This window comes from Schistocerca americana, chromosome 1, assembly GCF_021461395.2.
Source record: "Schistocerca americana isolate TAMUIC-IGC-003095 chromosome 1, iqSchAmer2.1, whole genome shotgun sequence".
Lineage (NCBI taxonomy): Eukaryota > Metazoa > Arthropoda > Insecta > Orthoptera > Acrididae > Schistocerca > Schistocerca americana.
The window spans coordinates 504,637,232-504,662,018 of NC_060119.1; the positions used below are offsets into that span (position 1 = coordinate 504,637,232).

The following is a 24,787-nucleotide window of genomic DNA, read 5'->3' on the forward strand; positions in this document are numbered from 1 at the left end:
AGGGTGATTGCCTCAATGCTCGCGGCGATTCTGCTTGACTGGCATGTCGATTCTGGACTGCACTGCCTTTAAACCAAATATTTTGATCGCCTCTTATACATTTTGTTTATTTAGCCAGTGTACTGTGCAAATAAGGGAACTGGCTGTCCGGTGGTTGGGGAAGTGCAGTGACAAGGACGTCAGCAGCAACCGCACTTTTTTTCGCGATTCACACTGAATGGTGCACACAAAGCGGGTTGACCTGCCCTGTAGCTTTATCAGGCGCTAGCGCTTCCGAGTGCCGCCGGCTGGAGGGTCTAGTTCCGGGAGAAACGCTCACGTGACGCCGAGCAGGGCTCCAGCGCCTGAGTATAAACGCGTCTGCCTCTGCGGCCGCCGGAGACGACGAGATGGCGGCCAACGCTGGGACGCTGCTGCTGGCTTCTGCGCTCTGCCTGGCGGCTGCGACTGGGGTGCTCCCGCAGCTTTCTGACCGCTACGTAAGTCAAGAGTTAAGATAACTGCGTTGGCTTCAGCGGCCAGAGTCAGGTGCACAAAAGTTTTGTGAGTGTCGTACCGCAGCATATGTAGGAAACTGCAGTGGAGAACCCAACGTTTCGGCCACGTTTGTAGTGGCTACTGATGGGATGGACCCAGAAGAAGACCACTGTAAACGTGGCAGAAACAACATTTTTTACATTATGACGTGGTACGATACTCATAAAACTTTTACGCCAAGTCAAAAGATGTTTGAAAAACCGCTAGTTTACTGTGAAACATTTACCACTGTGGACACACACGAGCCCCAAGAATGGTGTCGAAAACGGGTTGTTCAAATGTAATACAGTCAGGAATTTCTAAATGCTGACTTCTGAACTCTCGTTGGGGCCAATTGGTTTATTTCGTTATTCAAATGGTTCAAATTGCTATGAGCACTATGGGACTTGACATCTGAGGTAATCAGTCCTCTACAACTTAGAACTACTTAAACCTAACTAACCTAAGGACATCACATACATCCATGACCGAAGCAGGATTCGAACCTGCGACGGCAGCGTCGCCCGGTTCCAGACTGAAGCGCCCAGAACCGCTCGGCCACAGCGGCCGGCATTTCGTTATTATTCTAAGAAAAAGAAAGAAACGACAACTGAAAAATCTTACAGATAATTCTTCCATTAAACACACACCAGGTCGTTATAATTAAAGTACGCAAGTCCATCTACTCACGGGCTGTAATTATCGTACAGCAGTGAAAATTAGTTGATATGTTGATGCTTTAACGTAGAACCGATTTACGTTGGAAGAGAAATTAATTCCCATTGCGGCCACCACCGCTGTACACGGTCAGTATGATGGTATGACATCAAGTCTGTCCTTCGACAAGCCAGAAAGTGAGTGAACAATATGGCAATCGAGAAGAGAGACCGTGCACTATTACTGTAAAGTCTTATACACTAGTGATCATTAAAATTGCTACACTAAGAAGAAATGCAGATGATAAACTGATATTCATTGGACAAATATATTATACTACAGCTGACATGTGACTACAGCCGGCCGGAGTGGCCGAGCGGTTAAAGGCGCTACAGTCTGGCACCGCACGACCGCTACGGTCGCAGGTTCGAATCCTGCCTCGGGCATGGATGTTTGTGATGTCCTTAGGTTAGTTAGGTTTAAGTAGTTCTAAGTTCTAGGGGACTTATGACCACAGCAGTTGAGTCCCATAGTGCTCAGAGCCATTTGAACCAATTTGACTACATTTTTACGCAATTTAGGTGCATAGATCCTGAGAAATCAGAACCCAGAACAACCACCTCTGGCCGTAATAACGGCCTTGATACGCCTGGGCATTGAGTAAAACAGAGCTTGGGTGACGTGTACAGGTACAGCTGCCCACGCAGCTTCAACATTATACCACAGCTCATCAAGAGCAGTGACTGGCGTATTGTGACGAGCCAGTTGCTCTGCCACCATTGACCAGACGCTTTTAGTTGGTAGAGATCTGGAGAATGTACTGTCCAGGGCAGCAGTCGAACATTTTCTGTATGCAGAAAGGCACGTACAGGACCTGCAACATGCGGCCGTGCATTATCCTGCTGAAATGTAGGGTTTCGCAGGGATCGAATGAAGGGTAGAGCCACGGGTCGTAACACGTCTGAAATGTAACGTCCACTGTTCAAAGTGCCGTCAATGCTAACAAGAGGTGAGCGAGACGTGTAACCAATGCACCCCACACCATCACGCCAGTATGGTGATGACGAATACACGCTTCCAATGTGCGTTCACCGCGATGTCGTTAAACACAGATGCGACCATCATGATGCTGTAAACAGAACCTGGATTCATCCGAAAAAAATGGCGTTTTGCCATTCTTGCACCCAGATTCGTCGTTGAGTACACTATTGCAGGCGCTCCTGTCTGTGATGCAGAGTCAAGGGTAACCGGAGCCATGGTCACCGAGCTGATAGTCCATGCTGCTGCAAACGTCGTCGAACTGTTGGTGAAGATGGTTGTTGTCCTGCAAACGTCCCTATCTGTGGACTCAGGGATCGAGACGTGGGTGCACGATGCGTTACAGCCACGCGGACGAGATGTCAGTCATCTCGACTGCTAGTGATACCAGGCCGTTGGAATCCAGCACGGCGTTCCGTATTACATTCCTGAACCCATTGATTCCATATTCTGCTAACAGTCATTGGATCTCGACCAACGCGAGCAGCAATGTCGCGATACGATAAACCGTAATCGCGATATTCTACAATCCGACCGTTATCAAAGTCGGAAACGTGATTGTATGCACTTCTCCTCCTTATGCGAGGCGTCACAACAACGTTTCACCAGGCTGCGCCGGTCAACTGCTGTTTGTGTATGAGAAATCGGTTGGATACTTTCCTCATGTCAGCACGTTGTAGGTGTCGCCACCGGCGCCAACCTAGTGTGAATGCTCTGAAAAGCTAATCATTTGCATATCACAGCATCTTCTTTCTGTCGGTTAAATTTCGCGTCTGTAGCACGTCACCTTCGTGGTGTAGCAATTTTAATGGCCAGTAGTGTATAAACGACAGCAATTGTTGAGTCAGAGGAGAGGCTCAATATCATTAAACGGTTTACAGTAGATAATAATGAAGTTCGAGAATACGGATGAGCTTGGTTTGACACCTGGAAGTGGAAGGCGTCCTATCACGGTGGAAGTTACTGACGAGGTTGCTACTGCTGAAACTGATTATGCAGCACGTGATCCGAGTAGTGCTAGTGGTCGTGCGGTGTCACGACAATAATCCATCCAATGTTCAACAGTATGGGAAGTTCTGCGCTCTGTTTCATACTGTACCCACATGAGATCCAGACGGTGCAGGAACTGAAACCTCAAGATCCGCAGAAACTTTCTAAATTTGCTCTTTGGTTTCTGGCACGGACTGAAGTTGATGACATATGGGCGGAAAATATTCTATGCAGTGAAGAGGCACATTTTATAGTACAGGATGCAGTGAATACACAAAATTGCCGAATTTGGGGTAGTGTTAAACCAGGCGTTATGCACGAAGAGCCATTTCCACTCTCCGTATATGACTGTGTGGTGTGGATGTACAAGCCCCTTTATTGTCTTCCTTCATTGAAGAGGATACACCCAGAGAACCTATTCGATGTTACGTGACGTCTCCACGTAATCGAGACCTCCTCGTAAAAATGTGATTCGTGCCTTGGAAGAGCACAACTGTATGGAAACTACTGTTTTTATACGAGATATAACAACACACACGTAGCTTGCTTATTAAAAGATCTTAACGCAACCTTCTAGAAACGTGTCCTCTCCAGAGGTTTTCCAGACGCATGCCGCAAGATCAGCTGATCCAAATCCATGCGACTTTTGGCTCTGGGGTTTGCAGAAGAATTTCACTAGGATCACGTTCCTTTTCTACCTGATCTGCAGACCAGTGTAGAGGAACACGTTGCTCAGATTCCACCGGACCTGCTGCGAGCAGCTGTTGATACTTCGTTTCACGGGTCTTGTCGATATCTCCGGTGCTTATATTAAAAAACTGTGTAAGTGGAGGACAACAATAAAAGCAACATTATATGTTTCTCGCTTGTTTGACCTTTCCTAGCCTCGTCCCGTTTGTAATCCACACCATGTGGAAGGATTCTGTACGTCTTTCTTGCACTCAAAGCGCCAGATTTGCACCTGGTGGCCAAACCTGGAACTAATGGTGTTTCCAGCGTAAATTGGTTCCGGATTCATGCATCAGAATTCCTACCCAGTTTCGCTGCCATACGCTAACCACAGGCCACACTGGACCACTGTGGGTAGCTGTGCTTTCATTATAACCAAACGCTTTATATTTATTTCATAGAATTTTCACGTCGCTCTCGTTGCAGGGAAGCGTGGTCAGACTGCGTTGCCACGCATTACCATTTTACTCGCACACTGAACTTGGAGGCTTAAGCGGTCCCTTGACTATCTGTAATATTGTTCAATTTATTGACGTTTGGCTGCAGCAAGCGAAGTGGTATTGCGTAAACGTTTTGTCAAATCAAAGGCGAATACAGTCACTAGTTGTTAATGTGGATCTTGGGCTGGCTTTACGCTTGCCTAAGGAAAAATGAGGAAACGTGGGTGGATGAAGGAGTCGTTGTAATACTTCTAAAATGAACCTGCATTTCGAAGTCATTTCCACTTCACAACGCGTACTTCACAACCCATCAAATAATCAGTTTAGTATACGAGATAGAGCTGAGAAATATGCACAAGGTGGTTGTAATTATACTTTCGCTACTTGAGCCTGTGTAGACTTAAAATTATTTACGGTATGGTTACCCAACCTTATAGGAATGGTGTTCAGACTGTGGGCTGCAGGAGTAGCGTTGTTAGTAATTTCAGTGCCGTGACTTACGTTAGTTGCCGATATTGGTACGGCGATGTGGGGTTGAAACACAAGCGTCAGTGTGCATTTTTGTTGCAGACATCAACATGGGTGGGGGACAAGGTGGCCAGGGCTTTGTTAGTGAAGCTGTTTTATCAAAACTACAGCAATAGTGCTGCTACTCTTCGCGAGCATCGACATATTAGGGAAATACGGAGACGTCCACTTACCTTACCGGGGTTGAAGAACATGACTGTGAAGTTCGAATGAGACGTTTCGAGCAGCAGCAGAGCAAACTGTAGTGCGGTTCCAGGTTGTCATGGATGCAGATGTTCGTCGCATTGAGCAACATTTGTAACCTGGAGCATATACATGTTATGTAGTTAACAAATGTTACTCTCTCTTGTGGAAATTAAAATGTGTTTCTTTCAATGGTTTATTCGATTTTTCTCTTTCGCACGTGCTCGCAAACGTTTTCAAAAAGTTGCATTATCCTACGGTCACTCGTTTTTCATGGGAGCTGTCTCAGGTAGTGGAAGTATAATCGTAACTATCCTGTAAACATGACGAAAGAATATACAGCCTAAGCAGCTTCAACAATCAAAATCCTGTTTTAGTGCTACCTCTGAAACATTGTACTCAGGAGCCAAATAAAATGGTACACACTCCTAATATCGTGTAGGGTCCCCGTGAGCACGCAGAAGTGCCGCAACACGACGCGGCATGGACTCGGTTAATGTCTGAAGTAGTTCTGGAGGCGACGGACACCATGAATCTTGTAGGGCTGTCCACAAATGCGTAAGAGTACGAGGGGCTGGAGATCTCTTCTAAGCAGCATGTTGCAAGGCATCCCAGATATGCTCAATAATCTTCACGTCTGGGGAGTTTGGGGACCAGAAGAGGTGTTTAAACTCAGAAGATTGTTCCTGGAGCGAATCTGTAGCAATTCTGGAAGTTTAGGGTATCGCATTATCCTGCTGGAATTTCCCAAGTCCGTCAGAATGCTCGTTGGACATGAATGGACGCAGGCGATCAGATAGGAGGCATACGTACGTGTCACCTGTCAAGAGTTGTATCTAGACGTATCAGTGGTTCCATAACACCCCAACTGCACACGCCCCAAACCATTACAGAGCCTCCACCAGCTTGAATAGTCCGTTGCTGACATGCAGGGTCCATGGATTCATGAGGTTGTCTCCAGTCCGCTCGATATAAATTGAAACGAGACTCGTCCGACCAGGCAACATGTTTCCATTCACCAACAGTCCAATGTCGGTGTTGACGGACCGAGGCGAGGCGTACAGCTTTGTGTCGTGCAGTCATCATGTTTCACGATTGGGCCTTCGGCTACGAAAGCCCATATCGATGATGTTTCGTTGACTGGTTTGCACGCTGACACTTTTTCATGGCCCAGCACTGAAATCTGCAGCAATTTTGCGGAAGGATTGCACTCCTGTCACTTTGAACGATTCTCTTCAGTCGTCGTTGGTCCCGTTCTTGCAGGATCTTTTTCCGGCCGCAGCGATATCAGAGATTTGATGTTTTATCGGATTTCTGACATTCACGGTACGCTCGTGGAATGGTCGTACGGGAAGATCCTCACTTCAGCGCTACCTCGGAGATTCTGTCTCCCATCGCTCGTGCGCCGACTATAACACTCGTTCAAACTCACTTAAATCTTGACAACCTGCCATTGTAGCAGCAGTAACCGATCTAACAACTGCACCGGGCACTTTTTGTCTTATATAGGCGTTGCCGACCGCAGTGCCGTATTCTGCCTGTTTACATATCTCTGTATTTGAATATACATTCCTACACCAGTTTCTTTGGCGCTTCAGTGTAGTTACGCATCCACTGGAGACAGTGCAACAAACAGCTCTGTAGCGGTTACACGGCTAACCATAAACATATTAGGCTTGTGAACTTTCTTGGTTAGTTGCAGTACAGCGTGGAGTAGGCCTTCCACGATGTTTGGTGTGTGTGTGTGTGTGTGTGTGTGTGTGTGTGTGTGTGTGTGTGTGTGTGTGTGAAATGTTATGGGACTTAACTGCTAAGGTCATCAGTACCTAAGCTTACACACTACTTAACCTAAATTATCCTAAGGACGAACACACTCACCCATGCCCAAGGGTGGACTCGAACCTCCGCCGGGACCAGCCGCACAATCCATGACTGCAGCGCCTAAGACCGCTCGGCTAATCCCGCGCGGCCGATGTTTGGTAATAAGCGTTAGCTACTACGTGTGACAGAGGGGGTACAAGTTTTGTTTCTATCGAACTTCAAGCGATGAAGTACAGTGATGGTTATACTGTAAAAACACATGGAAAGCATGTCTTAAGAGTGATGTATCAGGTGCGACTCTTGAAAAGAACACTTTTCAAAGTGGGAATGAAAATGTGTGATACGGATCTCGATTGTCTCAGTATTCATAGAGGTACGCAACTCGGGTACCTCGTAAATAGCACAAGTTTAGGATATTGTTTTTCGCCCCCACCGAGCCAATCTTCTGACAAACTGCCAGGGCCTGAAGTGATATTTTTTCAATGAAAATTGGTGCCAAGAACCCCTACACGCTGAGCCGTATCGTAACATGTATCAAGCTGAAGATACACCTCAATGTGAGTAGACATCCTATAAATGAGTGAATGATGAGAATAACAACGTGGTACGTAAGTTTGCCGTTTTTTTTTGGGCTTACGAGATCAGTATTTGCAATAGGACTGGTCGTTTTCTGAAGGAACAAGATGTGAAATGTGTTCTTCAAACACCGTATGAGATTAAGACCCTTTTAGGGTCGGTAAATGGTAGCCTTGTTTCGTCTATGGCGAGTGTCTATCAAACCCCTATAGTTGTGGCCTGTCATACTTGGGTCAATCCATTTGAGCCATGCAGTACCGCTGTACAAAGAGTAGTCGTCACATAAGCACACAACAGCCGGGAAAATCTGCAATTGTCTTTGTACAATCATGACACGGAATGCAGCAATCCACAGATGCTGGCACGCACTTCCATTTACAGAGATAATGTAATTGTAGTACCTGTTGAGAGTAATCGAGCAAAATGGTTCAAATGGCTCTGAGCACTATGCGACTTAACTTCTGAGGTCATCAGTCGCCTAGAACTTAGAACTAATTAAACCTAACTAACCTAAGGACATCACACACATCCATGCCCGAGGCAGGATTCGAACCTGCGACCGTAGCGGTCACGCGGTTCCAGACTGAAGCGCCTTTAACCGCACGGCCACACCGGCCGGCAGTAATCGAGCAAGTGACCCTACAAACAGAGACACAGAGTATGTGCTTGAAATCCTGATCTCTGCAGTGGGACATAGTCAATGCTAACTGCTCACATCTTGTTGGTTAATGTTTCGCTATAAGTAACGTCTGTAGTTAGACAGCTCTGGTTGTGTGATCGCGCTGGTTGCTTAAGATGTGTGCTGTCTTTCTTCATTCGCCGCAGTTTGGTTTTAAAATCCGTGAAACTTGTCCATCGAAGGTTTATTTTACAATCCACAGCGTCGCATTTGTGCCTAGAAAGCAACGGGAGTTTACTTCTACAAGAATTCGCTGCATTTACGTAAGTTACTTGAACTTTCCAAACGCCAGCAGAAGCTCAAGTCTCAGAATAAAATAGTTGTGAGTGTAGGTTGCTTAGATGTCGACATCATGAAAGCAAAAAAACAATATATTGTCAAGTTGGAAGTAATTAGAACAATGATAAGAATTAAATAATCAGAAAGTGTTAAAACATCAAAGTCTAGATGATTCTTTTTCATACAGGAATCTTGATTTGTTTCGTTCCAGATTACGGGTCACAGCAACTTCAATGAATCGATGGCTACCTGTAACAAGACGTATCCGATTTCAATAGGTAAGCTTATGTATTATGAAGTGTAGTAACATATAAATTTGACCTATTTACTGCGATTGCATTATTTCGCTCATCGATTGCCACTGTTCCTTAGAGGTAATTACAGCTCATTGGAAGCAGCGCGCACCATATTTCTGACGGACGTGGAAACACCCAGAACGACATGTCAGGTTTTTGTTTCGATACCGTGCAAGGAAATTATCTACTTCAGAGGGAACTCCCCTCAGTGGACGCTGGAGGCCTTTTCCTTATTTTCTTCATATTGTATGACAGTAGCCGTGGTTTCGATGTTAAACCGCTGATTACGTCTGTATGGTGAGATCTTTTTCGATCATATCTTCGCTTCCAACATATATTTCTTCAACGTTTAATAGTATACGGTGGAAAAAAAAAATGAGACCGCTGCAGAAAGTTTTCATACCTTTTATAGCTTCTGGTGCATTACTAATTGGCAAAGGTGCTTGACCCAGTGGAATTACACAATCCGATGCTTGTAGTTGTTTCAACGCCGTGATAGAGTAACACCGACAGTATAACATCGTCCATGTATTCAGTTCTAACCCAGCTTCTTCCTTCTCTTCATCAACTGCAGTGCCACCATCTTTTGTAATACCGTTTACTCGATGCAGTCGTAAACTCCCAGCTTCTTTTTATTGTTCGCCTTTATAACATGCCGTGCTTTCCCAGGATAGTTTTTATCACAGTATGGCCAAAATAGCCCACCATTAGTGTCATCTTCCTGCTTTCAGAGCAAATTTTTGATTTAATCTATTCTAACCCTAGCGCATAACTGATGCTGGCTATACATGAAGTCAACAGCAGGCGTCATCCACTATGACATTCTCTGGGATAAATGCTCTTAACGTCGATTCATTGGGATCCATGTTTATTACTGAGAGTGATGATTACAAGAACGATGGAGTTTTGGAAATGGCACATTGTTAACCTACTAATGTTATAGATTTTCCACATTTTGCTACAAACCTCCCAGCATTTTTAATGTCATCTGAATTTTCATTTCTAACCTGGGGGTATTATTGTGAAGGAAGACTTGACGTTAATGCTCCGTTATCATTGAAATCATCAGCAGTAGTTCAGTTGGGAATACGAGGGCGTGCAGGAAAGTAATCCCGCCGAATTTTTTATATGAATACTTTTAAACCTTTTTAAATAAAACAAAGTTTATTAATATTATACATTTTATTCTTCATGTCTACCTAGTTATTTCTCGACATAGTCACCCTGGCAGCGAAAAGATTCCCCCCAAGGAGAGACCAGTCTGTTGGTACCATCACTGAAGAATTTTTGACTTTGAGGACCGAGCAACAATCTCACCTCTGCTTGCACCGCTTCAACGTTATCAGAGTGAAGTCTGGAAAAGATGAAAATCGAATGGGACCAAGACGGGACTGTATAGAGGATTATCGACGACAGTGAACGCAAGGCGACAGATTGATGAAGATGTCGCAGCGGTCGTGTATGGTCTCCCACTGCCATACTGAAGCAGAGGTTGCTCCATGTGCGAACGAACTCGTCGAATTCGAAACTCGATTGCAACACGCCGTGTCTCACGCACCGACATAGTTACGTTATGCACTGTCACCTTACAAGCCCTCTAGAGGCAGAGGGCTGCAAACATATGTACATGAAGTACAAAGATGTACAATACTAATAAAATTTGTTTCATTTTCAAAGATTTAAAGAGTTTTCACATAGAAAATCCGGAGGTATTACTTTTCAGCACACCCTGGTAATTTGGGCAGAATGTGGTCATGGTCTTCTTAAAGGATCTACACCGATATTTGTCTTAACTGATTTAGGGAGACAACAAAGTACACTACTGGTCATTAAAATTCCTACACCACGAAGATGACGTGCTACAGACGCGAAATTTAACAGACAGAAAGAACATGCTGTGATATGCAAATGATTAGCTTTTCAGAGCATTCACAAAAGGTTGGCGCCGGTGGCGACACCTACAACGTGCTGACATGAGGAAAGTTTCCAACCGATTTCTCATACACAAACAGCAGTTGACCGGCGTTGCCTGGTGAAACGTTGTTGTGATGCCTCATGTAAGGAAGAGAAGTGCGTACCATCACGTTTCCGACTTTGATAAAGATCGGATTGCAGCCTATTGCGATTGCGGTTTATCGTATCGTGACATTGTTGCCCGCGTTGGTCGAGATCCAATGAATTTTAGCAGAATATGGAATCGGTGGGTTCAGGAGGGTAATGCGGAACGCCGTATCACTAGCAGTCGAGATGACAGACATCTTATTCGTATGGCTGTAACGGATTGTGCAGCCACGTCTCGATCACTGAGTCAACAGATGGGGACGTTTAGAAGACGACAACCATCTGCCCGAACAGTTCGACGACGTTTGCAGCAGCACGGACTATCAGCTTGGAGAGCATGGCTGCGGTTACCCTTGACGCTGTATCACAGACAGGAGCGCCTGCGATGGTGTACTCAACGACGAAGCTGGGTGCACGAATGGCATAATGTCATTTTTTCGGATGAATCCAGGTTCTGTTTAGAGCATCATGATGGTCGCATCCGTGTTTGGCGATATCGCGGTGAACGGACATTGGAAGCGTGTATTCGTCATAGCCATAGTGGCGTATCACCTGGCGTGATGGTATGGGGTACCATTGGTTACACGTCTCGTTCACCTCTTGTTCGCATTGACGGCACTTTGAACAGTAAACGTTATATTTCAGATGTGTTACGACCCGTTGCTCTACCCTTCATTCGATCCCTGCGAAACCCTACATTTCAGCAGGATAATGCACGACAACATGTTGCAGGTCCTGTACGGGCCTTTCTGAATACAGAAAATGTTCGTCTGCTGCCCTGGTCAGCACATTGTCCAGATCTCTCACCAACTAAAAACGTCTGGTCAATGGTGGCCGAGCAACTGGCTCGTCACAATACGCCAGTCACTGCTCTTGATGAGCTGTGGTATAATGTTGAAGCTGCGTGGGCAGCTGTACCTGTACACGTCACCCAAGCTCTGTTTTACTCAATGCCCAGGCGTATCAAGGCCGTTATTACGGCCAGAGGTGGTTGTTCTGGGTACTGATTTCCCAGGATCTATGCACCCAAATTGCGTGAAAATGTAATCACATGTCAGTTCTAGTATAATATATATGTCCAATGAATACCCGTTATCATCTGCATTTCTTCTTGGTTTAGCAATTTTAATGAGCAGTAGTGTACTAAGGTAACAGGATTCGATATTCGGTCGAGTGGTTAGTACCTGTTGAAACAGAATCAGGACCATTTGAATCTTTACTACTAAAATGGTAGCTATTAAGTGTATATGACTGGTGATTCTAGTATTTAGTGCTGTATTCTGCTGCCCATGGTGAAATCGGGAAAAGTAAGATGTAAAGCTGGTACTAGCATGTACCGAAATTCTCTCTAACAGCGCCAGGGGATTGTCCGACGCAAAAATCATCGTTACCGGCATGCAGCGTGTAATAGATTTGAATGTATCCGTTGACAATGGTAATCTTTCTAGTTACCGGTTGCTCACGATCGGTTTAATTCTTAAGTGACACAAGCCGCCGCTTGGGCGCCAAGTCGAGAGGGGCGCTAGGGTGTATCACAGAAGCGAAAACTGACACGGGTGGTGTACAAGGGAAAATGGGGGAGGGGGCAAAAAATGACAAGTCACTTGAGTGGAAAAAATTTTTCGGGGAAGGGGGCAAAAAAGGTACGTCACTCTAGTGGAAAAATGTTTTCGATCCAGGCTTGTAGGTGCTGGGGTTCACCATGGATTCACCCCTTGGCTTCCAAATACTGTGAATTCGAATCTTGTAACGTGAGGTCGAATGCGAACGTTATTATCCTATGCTTCTTCACCTTACATTTGTCGAAATTATGTCATCAGCACTCTACTTACAGTAGAGGGCTGATAATTACTCTACTTACAGTTTTCCTGACAGCAAGAGACTACATAGTGTACATCTAGATGAATTCTCTGTAGTTCACACTTCAGAGCATGGCAGAGGGTTCTTCGCACCAGCTTCAGACTATTTCTCTGCCTTCCCACTCTATAGTAGCCCGTGACAAAAATTAACACTTAAATCTTTCTGTACGAGCTTTGATTTCTCTAATTTTATTACGCTGGTCATTTCTTCTTGTGTAGGTTGACGACAATAAAATATTTTTACATTCAGGTGAGAAAGCTGGCAACTGACATTTCGTGAGAAGATCTCGTTGGAACCAAAAACGGCTTTGTTTTAACGATTGCCAGCCAGACCGGCTTATCCTGTCCGTGGTACTCTCTCCTCTATTTCGCGATAATACAAAATGAGCTGCCGTTCCTTGAATTTTTTCGATGTCCTCCGTCAGTTCTACGTGGTAAATACCTCATTCGGCACAGCAATACTCTAGCAGAAGACGAACAAGCGTAGCGTAGGCAGTCTCTTTAGCAGACCTGTTCATCTTGAAGTGTTTTGCCAATAAAACGGAGTCTTTGATTTTCCTTCCCCTCAATGTTATGTACGCGATCGCTCCAACTTTAATTGTTCATAATTATAATTCGTAGCTATTTAGTCGATCTGACAGCTTTAAATTTGTGTGATTTGTCTTGTAACTGAATTTTAATGGTTTTCTTTTTGTGCATATTTGGATGACCCAGTATATTTCCTTACAGAGGGACGATGATCACTTTGCGTATAATTCAGATATCGGGTGTAAGTCATTTTGCAATTTTTTTTATCTTCTGATGACAAGACAACGGAGACTGCCAATCTTTTGCCTGCCTCTCTTTGTGTACATGAGAAAATGTGAACTTGTCGATAATTTACTCGGATACTGCTGTAATCTGTGCTTCGATCAACTGGTAGAAATGTTGTTTAACTATCGGAGTACAGTAATCCGATTCCATTACTGTATGTAATGGTACTCCCGTTTCGTTCGAACAATCTTCAGTTTTTTCTGCTCAATCAGGATGATAGGCTTTCATGTAATTAAGGGACCATCTGTAGGAAACATTTATATCATTCTTATGTTACTCTGATTTCTTTTACTCTCTGAGGATGTGCTAAATGCTAACTGACCTATTCGTATTCTAGCTAGCGTTTCTGACTTAATCGGTGACAGTCTCTCTACACTATTGAATGATTGTCACGGGTATTTCAACTTCGTACGATATACAAGATCCTTCTTAAATCTCATCTTTTAAACAAGACATAACACCGATTATATACATTCCCTTGGTCATTTAGAAATTTTTCAGACTGGCTAAAATGGTAGTGGACAAACTACACTGTTTTATTGCTCATCAGCACAAATTTTAAATAATATTCTGATCTCTGAAACACATTAAATGAAATTATGATGAAATACACGTACATATTGCAATTCCGTACAAGGACTCATCTTGGAAGATACTTTTGTTATATTTCTATATCATTGTTAATATTTCGATTGCTCTTTCTTTAAAGTATTGTTTTTAAATTTGTTTCAGCAATTCTGATTCTACGTATGATGAACAATGGCACATTACCGGATGAAACAAATGAGAACGCCCGGGTGAGTAAAGTTGTTTGCTACACAGTTTCATTTAAGATAAAAATAAATGGATTCTCTTGACTAACAGAGGGGAAATTTTTATTCCAGTGCTTTATAGAATGCATGGAACGTCAGAAGGGAACGGTAAGTAGTTTTTTCAGTTTTAAATCTCCCTATAATAAAGTAAGAAAGTGAGAAATGTGGCTGGTCCCCTTCCTTCCCTCAAGAAAGGGTTTTGTGCGAAAGGCTGATCAGGAGAATGAAGAGAATGATAGAACATGTGTTAAGAGGTCAGGAAATAACTTCTGTGGTACTAGATGGAGCAACAGAGGGCATGAGCTTTAGGGGAAGATATAGGTTGGAACACACCCAACAAACAACTGAAGTCACTGGGTGTAACTGTTTCTTTTAGATGAAGATGTTAGCCCAGAGGAGGAAATCTTGGCATGCCACGTCAAAACGTCAGACCAGTCAGAAACGTGATGAAAAAAAGTGTGTTCCTCAGGTGGTATATGTAAGCCACACACGATTTTAGCCTATGAGGTGATATGTTTATTTTAAAAGTGGGCCGATGCCTATGTTAGAGCAACAGTTCTACTCCACAAAGAAGAGAGATCTTAGATCTCTCTCCACACCAGCAAAAATGCTGTTGTAGAAGTTGTGACTCCAGTAAGTACAAGTATGAATGAGAAAGTACAGGTTTAGGTATATTGACAATGTAAAAATAATTAAAATTATGTACCTTCATATTGTCTCTGATTTAGAAAATTTATCGTGGTATGATGCCTACATGTGTGGCAAGGAATCAAAGAGTTCCTGAATGCGTTTCTGGGGAATATAACATCATATGGGCTCTGGACATTAGAAAACGACTCAGTGACATGTTTGTCACCAGTCCACACTGAACCAGACGGAGCCGAACCTACGTGGCGGGAAGCTCAACACCTGCTGATTTAATTCAATATACAGCCGGACTGCAGAAAAAGCTGTATGTTCCGTTACGAAGATGCGTCCAAGACGTCGACCATCAAATGGTATAATCACGGTGCTTAGTCTCGTACCTGTCTGTCGCTGGGTAAGACCCAGTTGTGTTCACTTGACGCACACATGCATAACTTTCGTAGCAGAACGCCATCTGAGAGCCTAAATGTTATGCTACGACAAACCTGTTTCCCAGAGACGAGTCACAATGCTCAATTCCCGTCCTACCACATGCTAATAACGCATTCTTTTGCGTCGACCAGATGTAGTGGCATTTATGTCCGTGTGTGTAGCACATTTAATGTTGTCTTTACATTACTGTAGTCATAAATTAACCTACAACATTAAATTTAAGAGTTCCTGTGATTACGCCCTTCAGTGCAGTAAAGGAGTTGCCCAACAGAAAGTTCTGTAACTTAACTGCATTACCTGCATGAAGTTTAATGTGGTCTCATAGAATGCTGAGTGGATATATATCTCACACCTGTTTGAATAAGTCGTAACCTCCTTAGGTCTTATAGAACTTGTTTTGATCATAGAGTTAAATTCATGGTTTTCACTTTTTTGTGAAAACAAAAATATTGGTAATGACATTGAACACAAACATATATACAGACAGTCAATTATCACCCCCCCCCCCCCCCCCACACACACACATATACGGTATTAGACTGTGTTTGCTATACAGGGTGGTCCATTGATCGTGACAGGGCCAAATATCTCACGAAATAAGCATCAAACGAAGGAACTACAAAGGACGAAACTTGTCTAGCTTGAAGGGGGAAACCAGATGGCGCTATGGTTGGCCCGCTAGATGCCGCTGCCATAGGTCAAACGGATATCAACTGCGTTTTTTTTTAAATTGGAACCCCCAGTTTTTATTACTTATTCGTGTAGTACGTAAAGAAATATGAATGTTTTACTTGGAGCACTTTTCTCGCTTTGTGATGGATGGCGCTGTAATAGTCACAGACATATGGCTCACAATTTTAGACGAACAGTTGGTAACAGGTAGGTTTTTTAAATTAAAATACAGAACGTAGGTACGTTTGAACATTTTATTTCGGTTGTTCCAGTGTGATACATGTACCTTCGTGAACTTATCATTTCTGAGAACGCATGCTGTTACAGCGTGATTACCTGTAAATACAACATTAATGCAATAAATGCTCAAAATGATGTCCATCAACCTCAATGCATTTGGCAATTTGTGTAACGACATTCCTCTCAACAGTGAGGAGTTCGCCTTCCGTAATGTTCGCACATGCATTGACAATGGGCTGACGCAAGTTGTCAGGCGTTGTCGGTGGATCACGATAGCAAATATCCTTCAACTTTCCCCACAGAAAGAAATCCGGGGACATCAGATCCGATGAACGTGCGTGCCATGGTATGGTGCTTCGATGACCAATCCACCTGTCATGAAATATGCTATTCAATACCGCTTCAACCGCACGCGAGCTATGTGCCGGACATCCATCATGTTGGAAGTACATTGCCATTCTGTCATGCAGTGAAACATCTTGCAGTAACGTTGGTAGAACATTACGTAGGAAATCAGCATACATTGCACCATTTAGATTGCCATCGATAAAATGCGGGCCAATTATCCTTCCTCCCAGAATGCCGCACCGTACATTAACCTGCCAAGGTCGCAGCCATCGTGGATTTCCGTTGCCCAATAGTGCATATTATGCCGGTTTACGTTACAGCTGTTGGTGAATGACGCTTCGTCGCTAAATAGAACGCGTAAAAAAAAATCTGTCATCGTCCCGTAATTTCTCTTGTGCCCAAGGGCAGAACTGCACACGACTTTCAAAGTCGTCGCCATGCAATTCCTGGTGCATAGAAATGTGGCACAGGTGCAATCGATGTTGATGGAGCATTCTCAACACCAACGTTTTTGAGATTCCTGATTATCGAGCCATTTGTCTGCTACTGATGTGCGGTTTAGCCGCGACAGCAGCTAAAACACCTACTTGGCCATCATCATTTGTTGCAGGTCGTGGTTGACGTTCCACATGTGGCTGAACACTTCCTGTTTCCTTAAATAACGTAATTATCCGGCGAACGGTCCGGAAACTTGGATGATGTCGTCCAGGATAACGAGCAGCATACATAGCACACGCCCGTTGGGCATTTTGATCACAACAGCCATACATCAACACGATATCGACCTTTTCCGCAATTGATAAACGGTCCATTTTAACACGGGTAATGTATCACGAAGCAATTACCGTCCGCACTGCGGAATGTTACGTGATACCACGTACTTATACGTTTGTGACTATTACAGCGTCATCTATCACAAAGCGATAAAAGTAGTCCAACTAAAACATTCATATTTCTTTACGTACTACACGAATACGTAACAAAAAATTGGGGTTCCTATTTAAATAAAACACCAGTTTATATCCGTTTGACCTATGGCAGCGGCATCTAGCGGGCCAACCATAGCGCCATCTGGTTTCCCCCTTCATGCTAGACGAGTTTCGTTTTTTGTTGTATTTTCGTTTGATGCTTATTTCGTGAGATAGTTGGCGCGGTCACGATCAATGGACCACCCTGCATACCGGAAAAAAGGTCTAATATCTCTCGTGCTGCAACAGTTGAATGCGCTGGGCAACGGTCTTGCTGAAACCGCATACGTTGCTGAACATCAAGGGCAATATCCTACATTACTACTGGTACTTTTTGTTCTATAAATGTTCGATGTTTTTTCCCATTCAACGTGCTGTTGACAAATACGGACCAGTGAGTTTGTACCCCATGATGCCACACCGTACGTTAACTGACCGAGTATGTTGATGGTCAACTTGCCGTAAGCAGTGCAGATTGTCTTGCACTCCAGTAATGCATGTTATGCCCGTTAACACTACCAGGCTTTGTTGATGTAGACTCATCGGAAAATAGGACCTCAGTAAAGAACTTGGGGGTCGTCTGCATTTGTTGACTTGCCTTTTCACAAAACACTGCCTGGTTGTGCAATTCGACAGCATGAAGTTCTTGATGCACTGCCGCTTGGGTGCACTGCTGATGGTACAGCCATCTAATTATCTTCTACTGCAATGAGTTTGCTTGGTTTTCTTTTGCTGGTCTGTACGCTGCCATCAGACATAAAGGCGTTCATAACCTTATAAAAGAGCGAACGAGAGCGGGCTTTCTCTTAAAAACGCGTCTGTTCTCGAAACTATAAGTAAGGGTGCAGACAAAAAACACTGCGCAGGTATTGAAATGTTTAGAGCTTCTATGTCATGATGCGTCATAATTCACTACATGCTCACGATGGCGCGTAAAGTAGTTTCCTGTTCGGTATGTCAGAGAAATAGAACGTTACGAATGGGGTTTCGAAATCAGAAGTTATGAGATACTGGCCTGTCCGAATTTCACAGCATGTATGTGGGGTCCCACATGCCATTGGATATTCAAGTGCCATTGAGTAGCATGTCGTAAATTACGATTGTGTACCCATTTCTATTCCTCCGATTACAGCGCCATCTGTGACCAAACAAAGGAAGTACTTCATACAAAACATGTGTAGCCTTTGCGGTAGAATCGTAATCTGCAATACAAAGAGGGGGTTCCCATTGAAGATTTCGAAGTTGGCTCCTGTCCCCAACGTGAATAGGGTGAAGAGGGGATCGAGTGTGGTATCATTGGATGTCCCTCTCCAAATTGGAACTATAACTTTTTTTGATTTGATGTGTAGTTTTCGAGATATTTCAATGTCTTCAGTTTGTATATATATATATATATATATATATATATATATATATATATATATATATATATATATGTGTGTGTGTGTGTGTGTATGTATGTATGTATGTGTGTGTGTGTGTGGTTTTTTTTTCAGCCCATAACATGTAGGCTGTCCTGCACAACAGGTGCAATGTTTTGCATTACTATCGGTCTGCTTTATTGACCTGTTTTGCAGGGGCTACTACATTTGCAGTTGGGTATGGCTGGGGGAAGGCTGACTGTGAGATTGATAGAGGAGTGCATGAACAGAGAGAGGGGGGCAGTAGGGGATGGATAAGGAAAGAGAGGGCACCTATTTGTGATTTTTATATATATATATATATATATATATATATATATATATATATATATATTCAGCAGAATAACTTCTTGATGTACCACATATAGAAAGTGGCACATCATAACATTCTTGTCTGTGCTCCTTTATAATCCCTGTCATCGCAATTGTGTAAATTAGAGACTTCCGAATGCGGAGCACATCACATATAATTGACAGGTTGCTCTGCATCTACAATAGGTCTCGTATACACTTTCTTGTTTATCACATCTGTGTTTTAGATTAATTATGTGAGATAAAATTTACCATGTCTTTTGATTAACGGACCTGAAGAAACTGTAGAATGGATTGGAACCTGTAATGATTATAAACACAGTAGTGAATATAAACATGATCTCCTTCCAGAGGCCCATCAGGGCTTACCAACCACCATGTCATCCTCTGTCAATGGCGTCATTGGATGCAGTGTGGAGGGCATGAGGTCAGCAGACTGCTCTCCCAGCCATTTTCAGTTTATGTGGCCTGGAGCTGCTACCACTCACTGGTCACGTAGCTCCTCAATCACTAGGCTCAAAGAAAAATCAATAAAATAATTCGACATAGTTCTCGCTGATATCTTGTCAAGCTTTCATAAACGAGTATTCACCTCAAAAACGCTTTTGTGGAAACAAGAAGTAATAGAATGTGGGTAGCATTTATAAATATGTAATGAATTGTGTTGCATTTACCATTATGCCATTATGAAGTGACTGACTCAGTGGCTAATCTTTCTTTAGGTAATGTCATAGGTGAACATAGCTGTACTATAGGCAAGATGAGGACCAGAATTTCGTCCAATCTTATCAGAAACGAAGTATGATATCGACGGTATGATCATCCAAAATATGACACTTAGGTAGTTCATAATACTGTAAAATGCAGCTGTTATTTCACGTTGTTGTGAGTTTCATTAGTACAGACTGCATAACCGACTGGTACCAATAGAAACAAGATGCCCTGAATTTCCACGAATCTCGTTGTTATTTCATTTCTCCATTCATCTTTAGTCAATTTTGACAGCCACCATGATATCATGATTACAGGAGAATATTTTCACTTATGAAATATGGTAGAAATAATTTTTCATGTGGAAGTTCCAGATATACATTCATGCACAGGTAAACACCGACGGCACATGGAACACAACGCTTGCAGAGCAGATTGAGATCGACATCTCCGTAGCGCATGGCAAAAACCACACGGAGGACATCAGGAAGATCATGGAGGAGTGCGCTACAATGAGTAAGTATTATTAATACGGTAACATTGCTAATCTGTTAATTTTAGCATCAGTACTCACATGTACGTGTGATGACCGTCCACAACAGGTATCCAAGTGGTCTCCTTTATTCTTCAGCCTGTAGACATGCGTTTTCGTAGAATCTGATAGGTTCGTTATTGAGTAACTGTTCCTTTGATTACTGATTTGTAAATTGTCTCTTCCTCGCATAACATATTGGTGATTATGATGTACGTTAGGATCCTGGTAAGGATCTTTTAACAGTTTAATTAATTTTTTTTGTAGATGCTGATCAGTATTTTTCATTTCTCTACGCGACACTAACGAAACTTACTTTCATCATACCTCACTGCTTTATTCTTCTTACTGCTGTTGCAGAGATATAACCCAGAGTGATTTTTATTTTGAGTGATCAGTTTTGTGACTGGTTTGATGCGGCTGCCACGAATTCCTCTCCTGTGGCAACCTCTCCATCTTAGAGTAGCACTTGCAACGTATGTCCTCAATTATTTGCTGGAAGTATTCCAATCTCTGTCTTCCTCTACAGGTTTTGTCCTCTACAACTTTCTCTAGTGTAGTGAAAGTCGTTCCCTGATGTCTTAACAGATGCCCAATCATCCTGTTCCTTCTCCTTGTAAGTGTTTTCCACATTTTCCTATCCTCTTCGATTCTGCGCAGAACCTAATCATTCCTTATCTTATCGGTCAAATAACTACCAGCATTCTTCTGTGGCACCATACCCCCAATGCTTCGATTCTCTTCTGTTCGGTTTTCCCATGGTCCATGTTTCACTACCATATATGCCATTCTCCAGCCGTGTATTCTCTGAAATTTCTTCCTCAAATTAATGTCCTCTTTGCCATTGATAATCAGCTTTTTATATCCTCCTTTCGTCATCTGCCATTGGTTATTTTACTGTCTAGGTTGCAGACTTCCTTAATTTCATCTACTTCGTGGCCATCTACCCCGATGTTAAGAATCTTGGCGTTCTCATTTTTGCTACTGCTCATTACTTCCGTTAGTCTTCGATTTACTCTTAATCCATACTCTGTACTCATTAGAATGTTCATTCCATTCAGCAGATCATGTAATCCATCTTTACTTTCACTCAGGATAGCAATGTCATCGGCGAATCGTATCATTGATTCCCCTTCACCTTGTATTTTTATCCCACTCCTGAACCCTTCTTTTATTACCACTATTGCGTCCTTGATGTACTGGTTGAACAGCAGGAACGAGAGACTACATCCTTGTCTTACACACTTTTTAATCCGAGCACCTCGTTCTTGGTCGTCCACTGTTGTTATTCCCTCTTGGATCTTGTACATATTTTATGTTATCCGTATCTCCCTATAGCTTACCCCTATTTTTCTCAGAATTTTGAACATCTTACACCATTTTACATTGTCGAGAACTGTTTACAGGTCGACAAATCCAATGAACGTATCTTGATTTTTCTTTAGTCTTGCTTCTATTATGAGCCGCAACGTCAGAATTGTCTCTCTGGTGCCTTTACCTTCTATAAAGCCAAACTGATGTCATGTAACACATCCTCAGTTTTCTTTTCCATACTTTTGTATATTATCCTTGTCAGTAACTTGGATGCATAAGCTGTTAAGCTGACTGTGCGATAATTCTCGCACTTGTCAGCTCTAGCAGTCTTCGGAACTGTGTGGATGATATTTTTCCGAAAGTCAGAAGGTATGTCGCCAGACTCATACATTCTACACACCAACGTGTATAATCGTTTTGTTTTCACTTTTCCCAATGGTTTCAGAAACACTGATGGAATGTTTTCTATCCTATCTCCCTTATTTGATCTGAAGTTCTCCAAAGATCTCTTAAATTCTGATTATAATGCTGGATCCCTTGTCTCTTCTAAAACGACTCCTGTTTCTTGTTCTACCGCATCAGACATCACACAAATCTTCTCCATCCGCTCTCTCCTCTGCATTTAACAGTGTAATTCCCGTTGCACTCTTAATGTTTTCACCCTTGTTCTTTATTTCACCGAAGGTCGTTTTGACTTTCCTATATGCTGAGTGAGTCCTTCCGACAATCATTCCTTTTTCGATTTCTTCACATTTCTCAAGCAGCCATTTCGTCTTTGCTTCCCTGCACTTCCTATTTATTTCATTCCTCAGCGATCTGTATTTCTGTATTCTAATATTTCGTCGAACATTTTTGTACTTCCTTCTTTGATCGATCAACTGAAGTATTTCCTCTGTTACCTCTGGTTTCTACGCAGTTACCTTGTTTCTACCTAAGTTTTTCTTTCCGACTTCTGTGATTGCCCTTTTTAGAAATGTCCAGTCCTCTTCAACTTTACTGCCTACTGAGCTATTCCTTATTGCTGTATCTATAGCCTCAAAGAACTTCAGGCATATCTCGTCATTACTTAGTACTTCTGTATCACACTTCTTTGCGTATTGAGTCTTCCTGACTAATCTCTTACAGTTAAGCCTACTCTTCATGACTACTACGTTGTGGTCTGAGTCTGTATCTGCTCCTAGGTATGCCTTACAATCCAGTATCTGATTTCCGAATCTCTGTCTGACTATTCTGTAATCTACCTAAAATCTTTCCATATTACCCGATTTTCCAAGTATACCTCCTCCTCTTCTCGTTCTTGAAGAGAGTATTTTGTATTAGTAGCTGACATTTATTACAGTCTTTCTCCTCTCTCACTCCTTGTCCCAAACCCATATTCTCCTGTAACATTTTCTTCTACTCCTTCCCCAGCAACTGCATTCCAGACCGCTATGACTATTAGATTTTCGTCTCCATTTACGCACTGTTCTACCCTTTCTACCCTTTCAACATCCTCATATACTTTGTCTATTTCTTCATCTTCAGCTTGCGATTTCTGCATGTGTACCTGAACTATCGTTGTCCGTGTTCGTTTGCTGCCGATACTGATAATAACAACCGTATCGCCGAACTGTTCAGAGAAACACACTCTCTGCCCTACCTTCCTATTCATAACGAATCTTATTCAAGTTATACCATTTTCTGCTGTTGTTGATAGTATCCTACAATCATCCGGCCAAAAATCGTTGCCTTCTTTCCATTTCACTTCACTGGCCACTACCATATCTAGAATGAGCCTTTGCATTTCCCTTTTCAGATTTTCTAACTTCTGTACCGCGTTCAAGCTTCTGACATTCCACACCCCGACTCGTGAAAAGTTATACTTTCGTTGGTTTTCACCCTTTTCTTCATGGTTATATTCCCTTTCCATCCCCCTCCCGGGGACTATTCCGGAATCTTTTGCCAGTGGAGAGATCACCATGAAACTGCTTCCGTTACAAACTATATGTTCTGTGGATAGACGTTATGTGTCTTTAATGCAATGGTTTTTATTGCCTTTTGCATCCTCGTGCTGTTGATTATTATTGATTCTTTTGCCTTTTGGGGCACAGTGTATTTGATGACGCTACTTGTAAAGTTATTGGATTGTGTTTGTGTGCACGAACATAGTATATGTGAGGCAACGGCGGACAGAAAGAGAGAGTAACAGAGGCAAAGGAGAAAATGTCTACTAAATACCCGGTTTGTTCGGTGTACGATAACTTTTGTCTTGAAATACAGAACAATTTTATAATGAAATTTTTTATGAAATGACTACGAAATTCAGATTAAAAACTTCAAGAAGTATATCATGAAGCAGTTTTTTCATAGCGCCCGGGTTTGAGATCTTTCTGCTCTATATATCATTTCCTCCTCTGTATGTCAGAGTTATTGCTATATTATTTTATTATTACTACATTATTTTATTATTAACTATAAGTTAAAGCCAATTTGTATTAAATTTTGCCCCTCTATTTCACAGCGGGTTCTGGTTCCTGCATGACAGTCTACCTGATAAAGAGATGCATTGACAACAGAATGGCTGCCTTACGAGGACCCTTTCAACTTAATAAACAAGAATGACGTTACATTGACTTGTCAACCACTGTTATATCCGGCATCAGAAAATTGTTATGTAGTTTCTCAATAAAAAAAATGTAGACAAAAGTATTTTAATGGCTATTTCTGTACTTCTGTAGTAGTATGTGTTATCAATTGATTGGCATGACATTTAATCGTCGTATAATATTATTTGGACTAATAACATATCTTACAGGTTATTTAAAGCCTTAACCCTTAAGGTACAATATTGTAATGAAATAACCTACCTATAGCTTCTCTCATGACACTGTCATTAATTTAAAGTGAAAAAGGAAAGAAAACAGTGTGAACCGGAA

General features: G+C 42.6%; 1 protein-coding gene across 1 annotated transcript; it reads left to right on the forward strand.

Annotated features, from left to right (window-relative positions):
* The first annotated feature begins 347 nt into the window (after positions 1-347).
* On the forward strand, positions 348-24,560 carry LOC124625247. Its single transcript, XM_047149156.1, has 6 exons — positions 348-479; positions 8,648-8,714; positions 14,198-14,262; positions 14,350-14,385; positions 20,419-20,542; positions 24,373-24,560. Exons 1-6 carry the CDS (start codon positions 390-392, stop codon positions 24,471-24,473), a joined length of 483 nt encoding a protein of 160 aa, XP_047005112.1. The 5' UTR covers positions 348-389; the 3' UTR covers positions 24,474-24,560.
* Positions 24,561-24,787: the final 227 nt, after the last annotated feature.

Coding starts and splice junctions, on each gene's coding strand:
- LOC124625247 (XM_047149156.1), top strand. CDS start 390: ATGGCGGCCAACGCTGGGACGCTGCTGCTGGCTTCTGCGCTCTGCCTG. Junction 8,715..14,197: donor GACGTATCCGATTTCAATAG/GTAAGCTTATGT, acceptor AATTTGTTTCAG/CAATTCTGATTCTACGTATG. Junction 20,543..24,372: donor GGAGGAGTGCGCTACAATGA/GTAAGTATTATT, acceptor TCTATTTCACAG/CGGGTTCTGGTTCCTGCATG.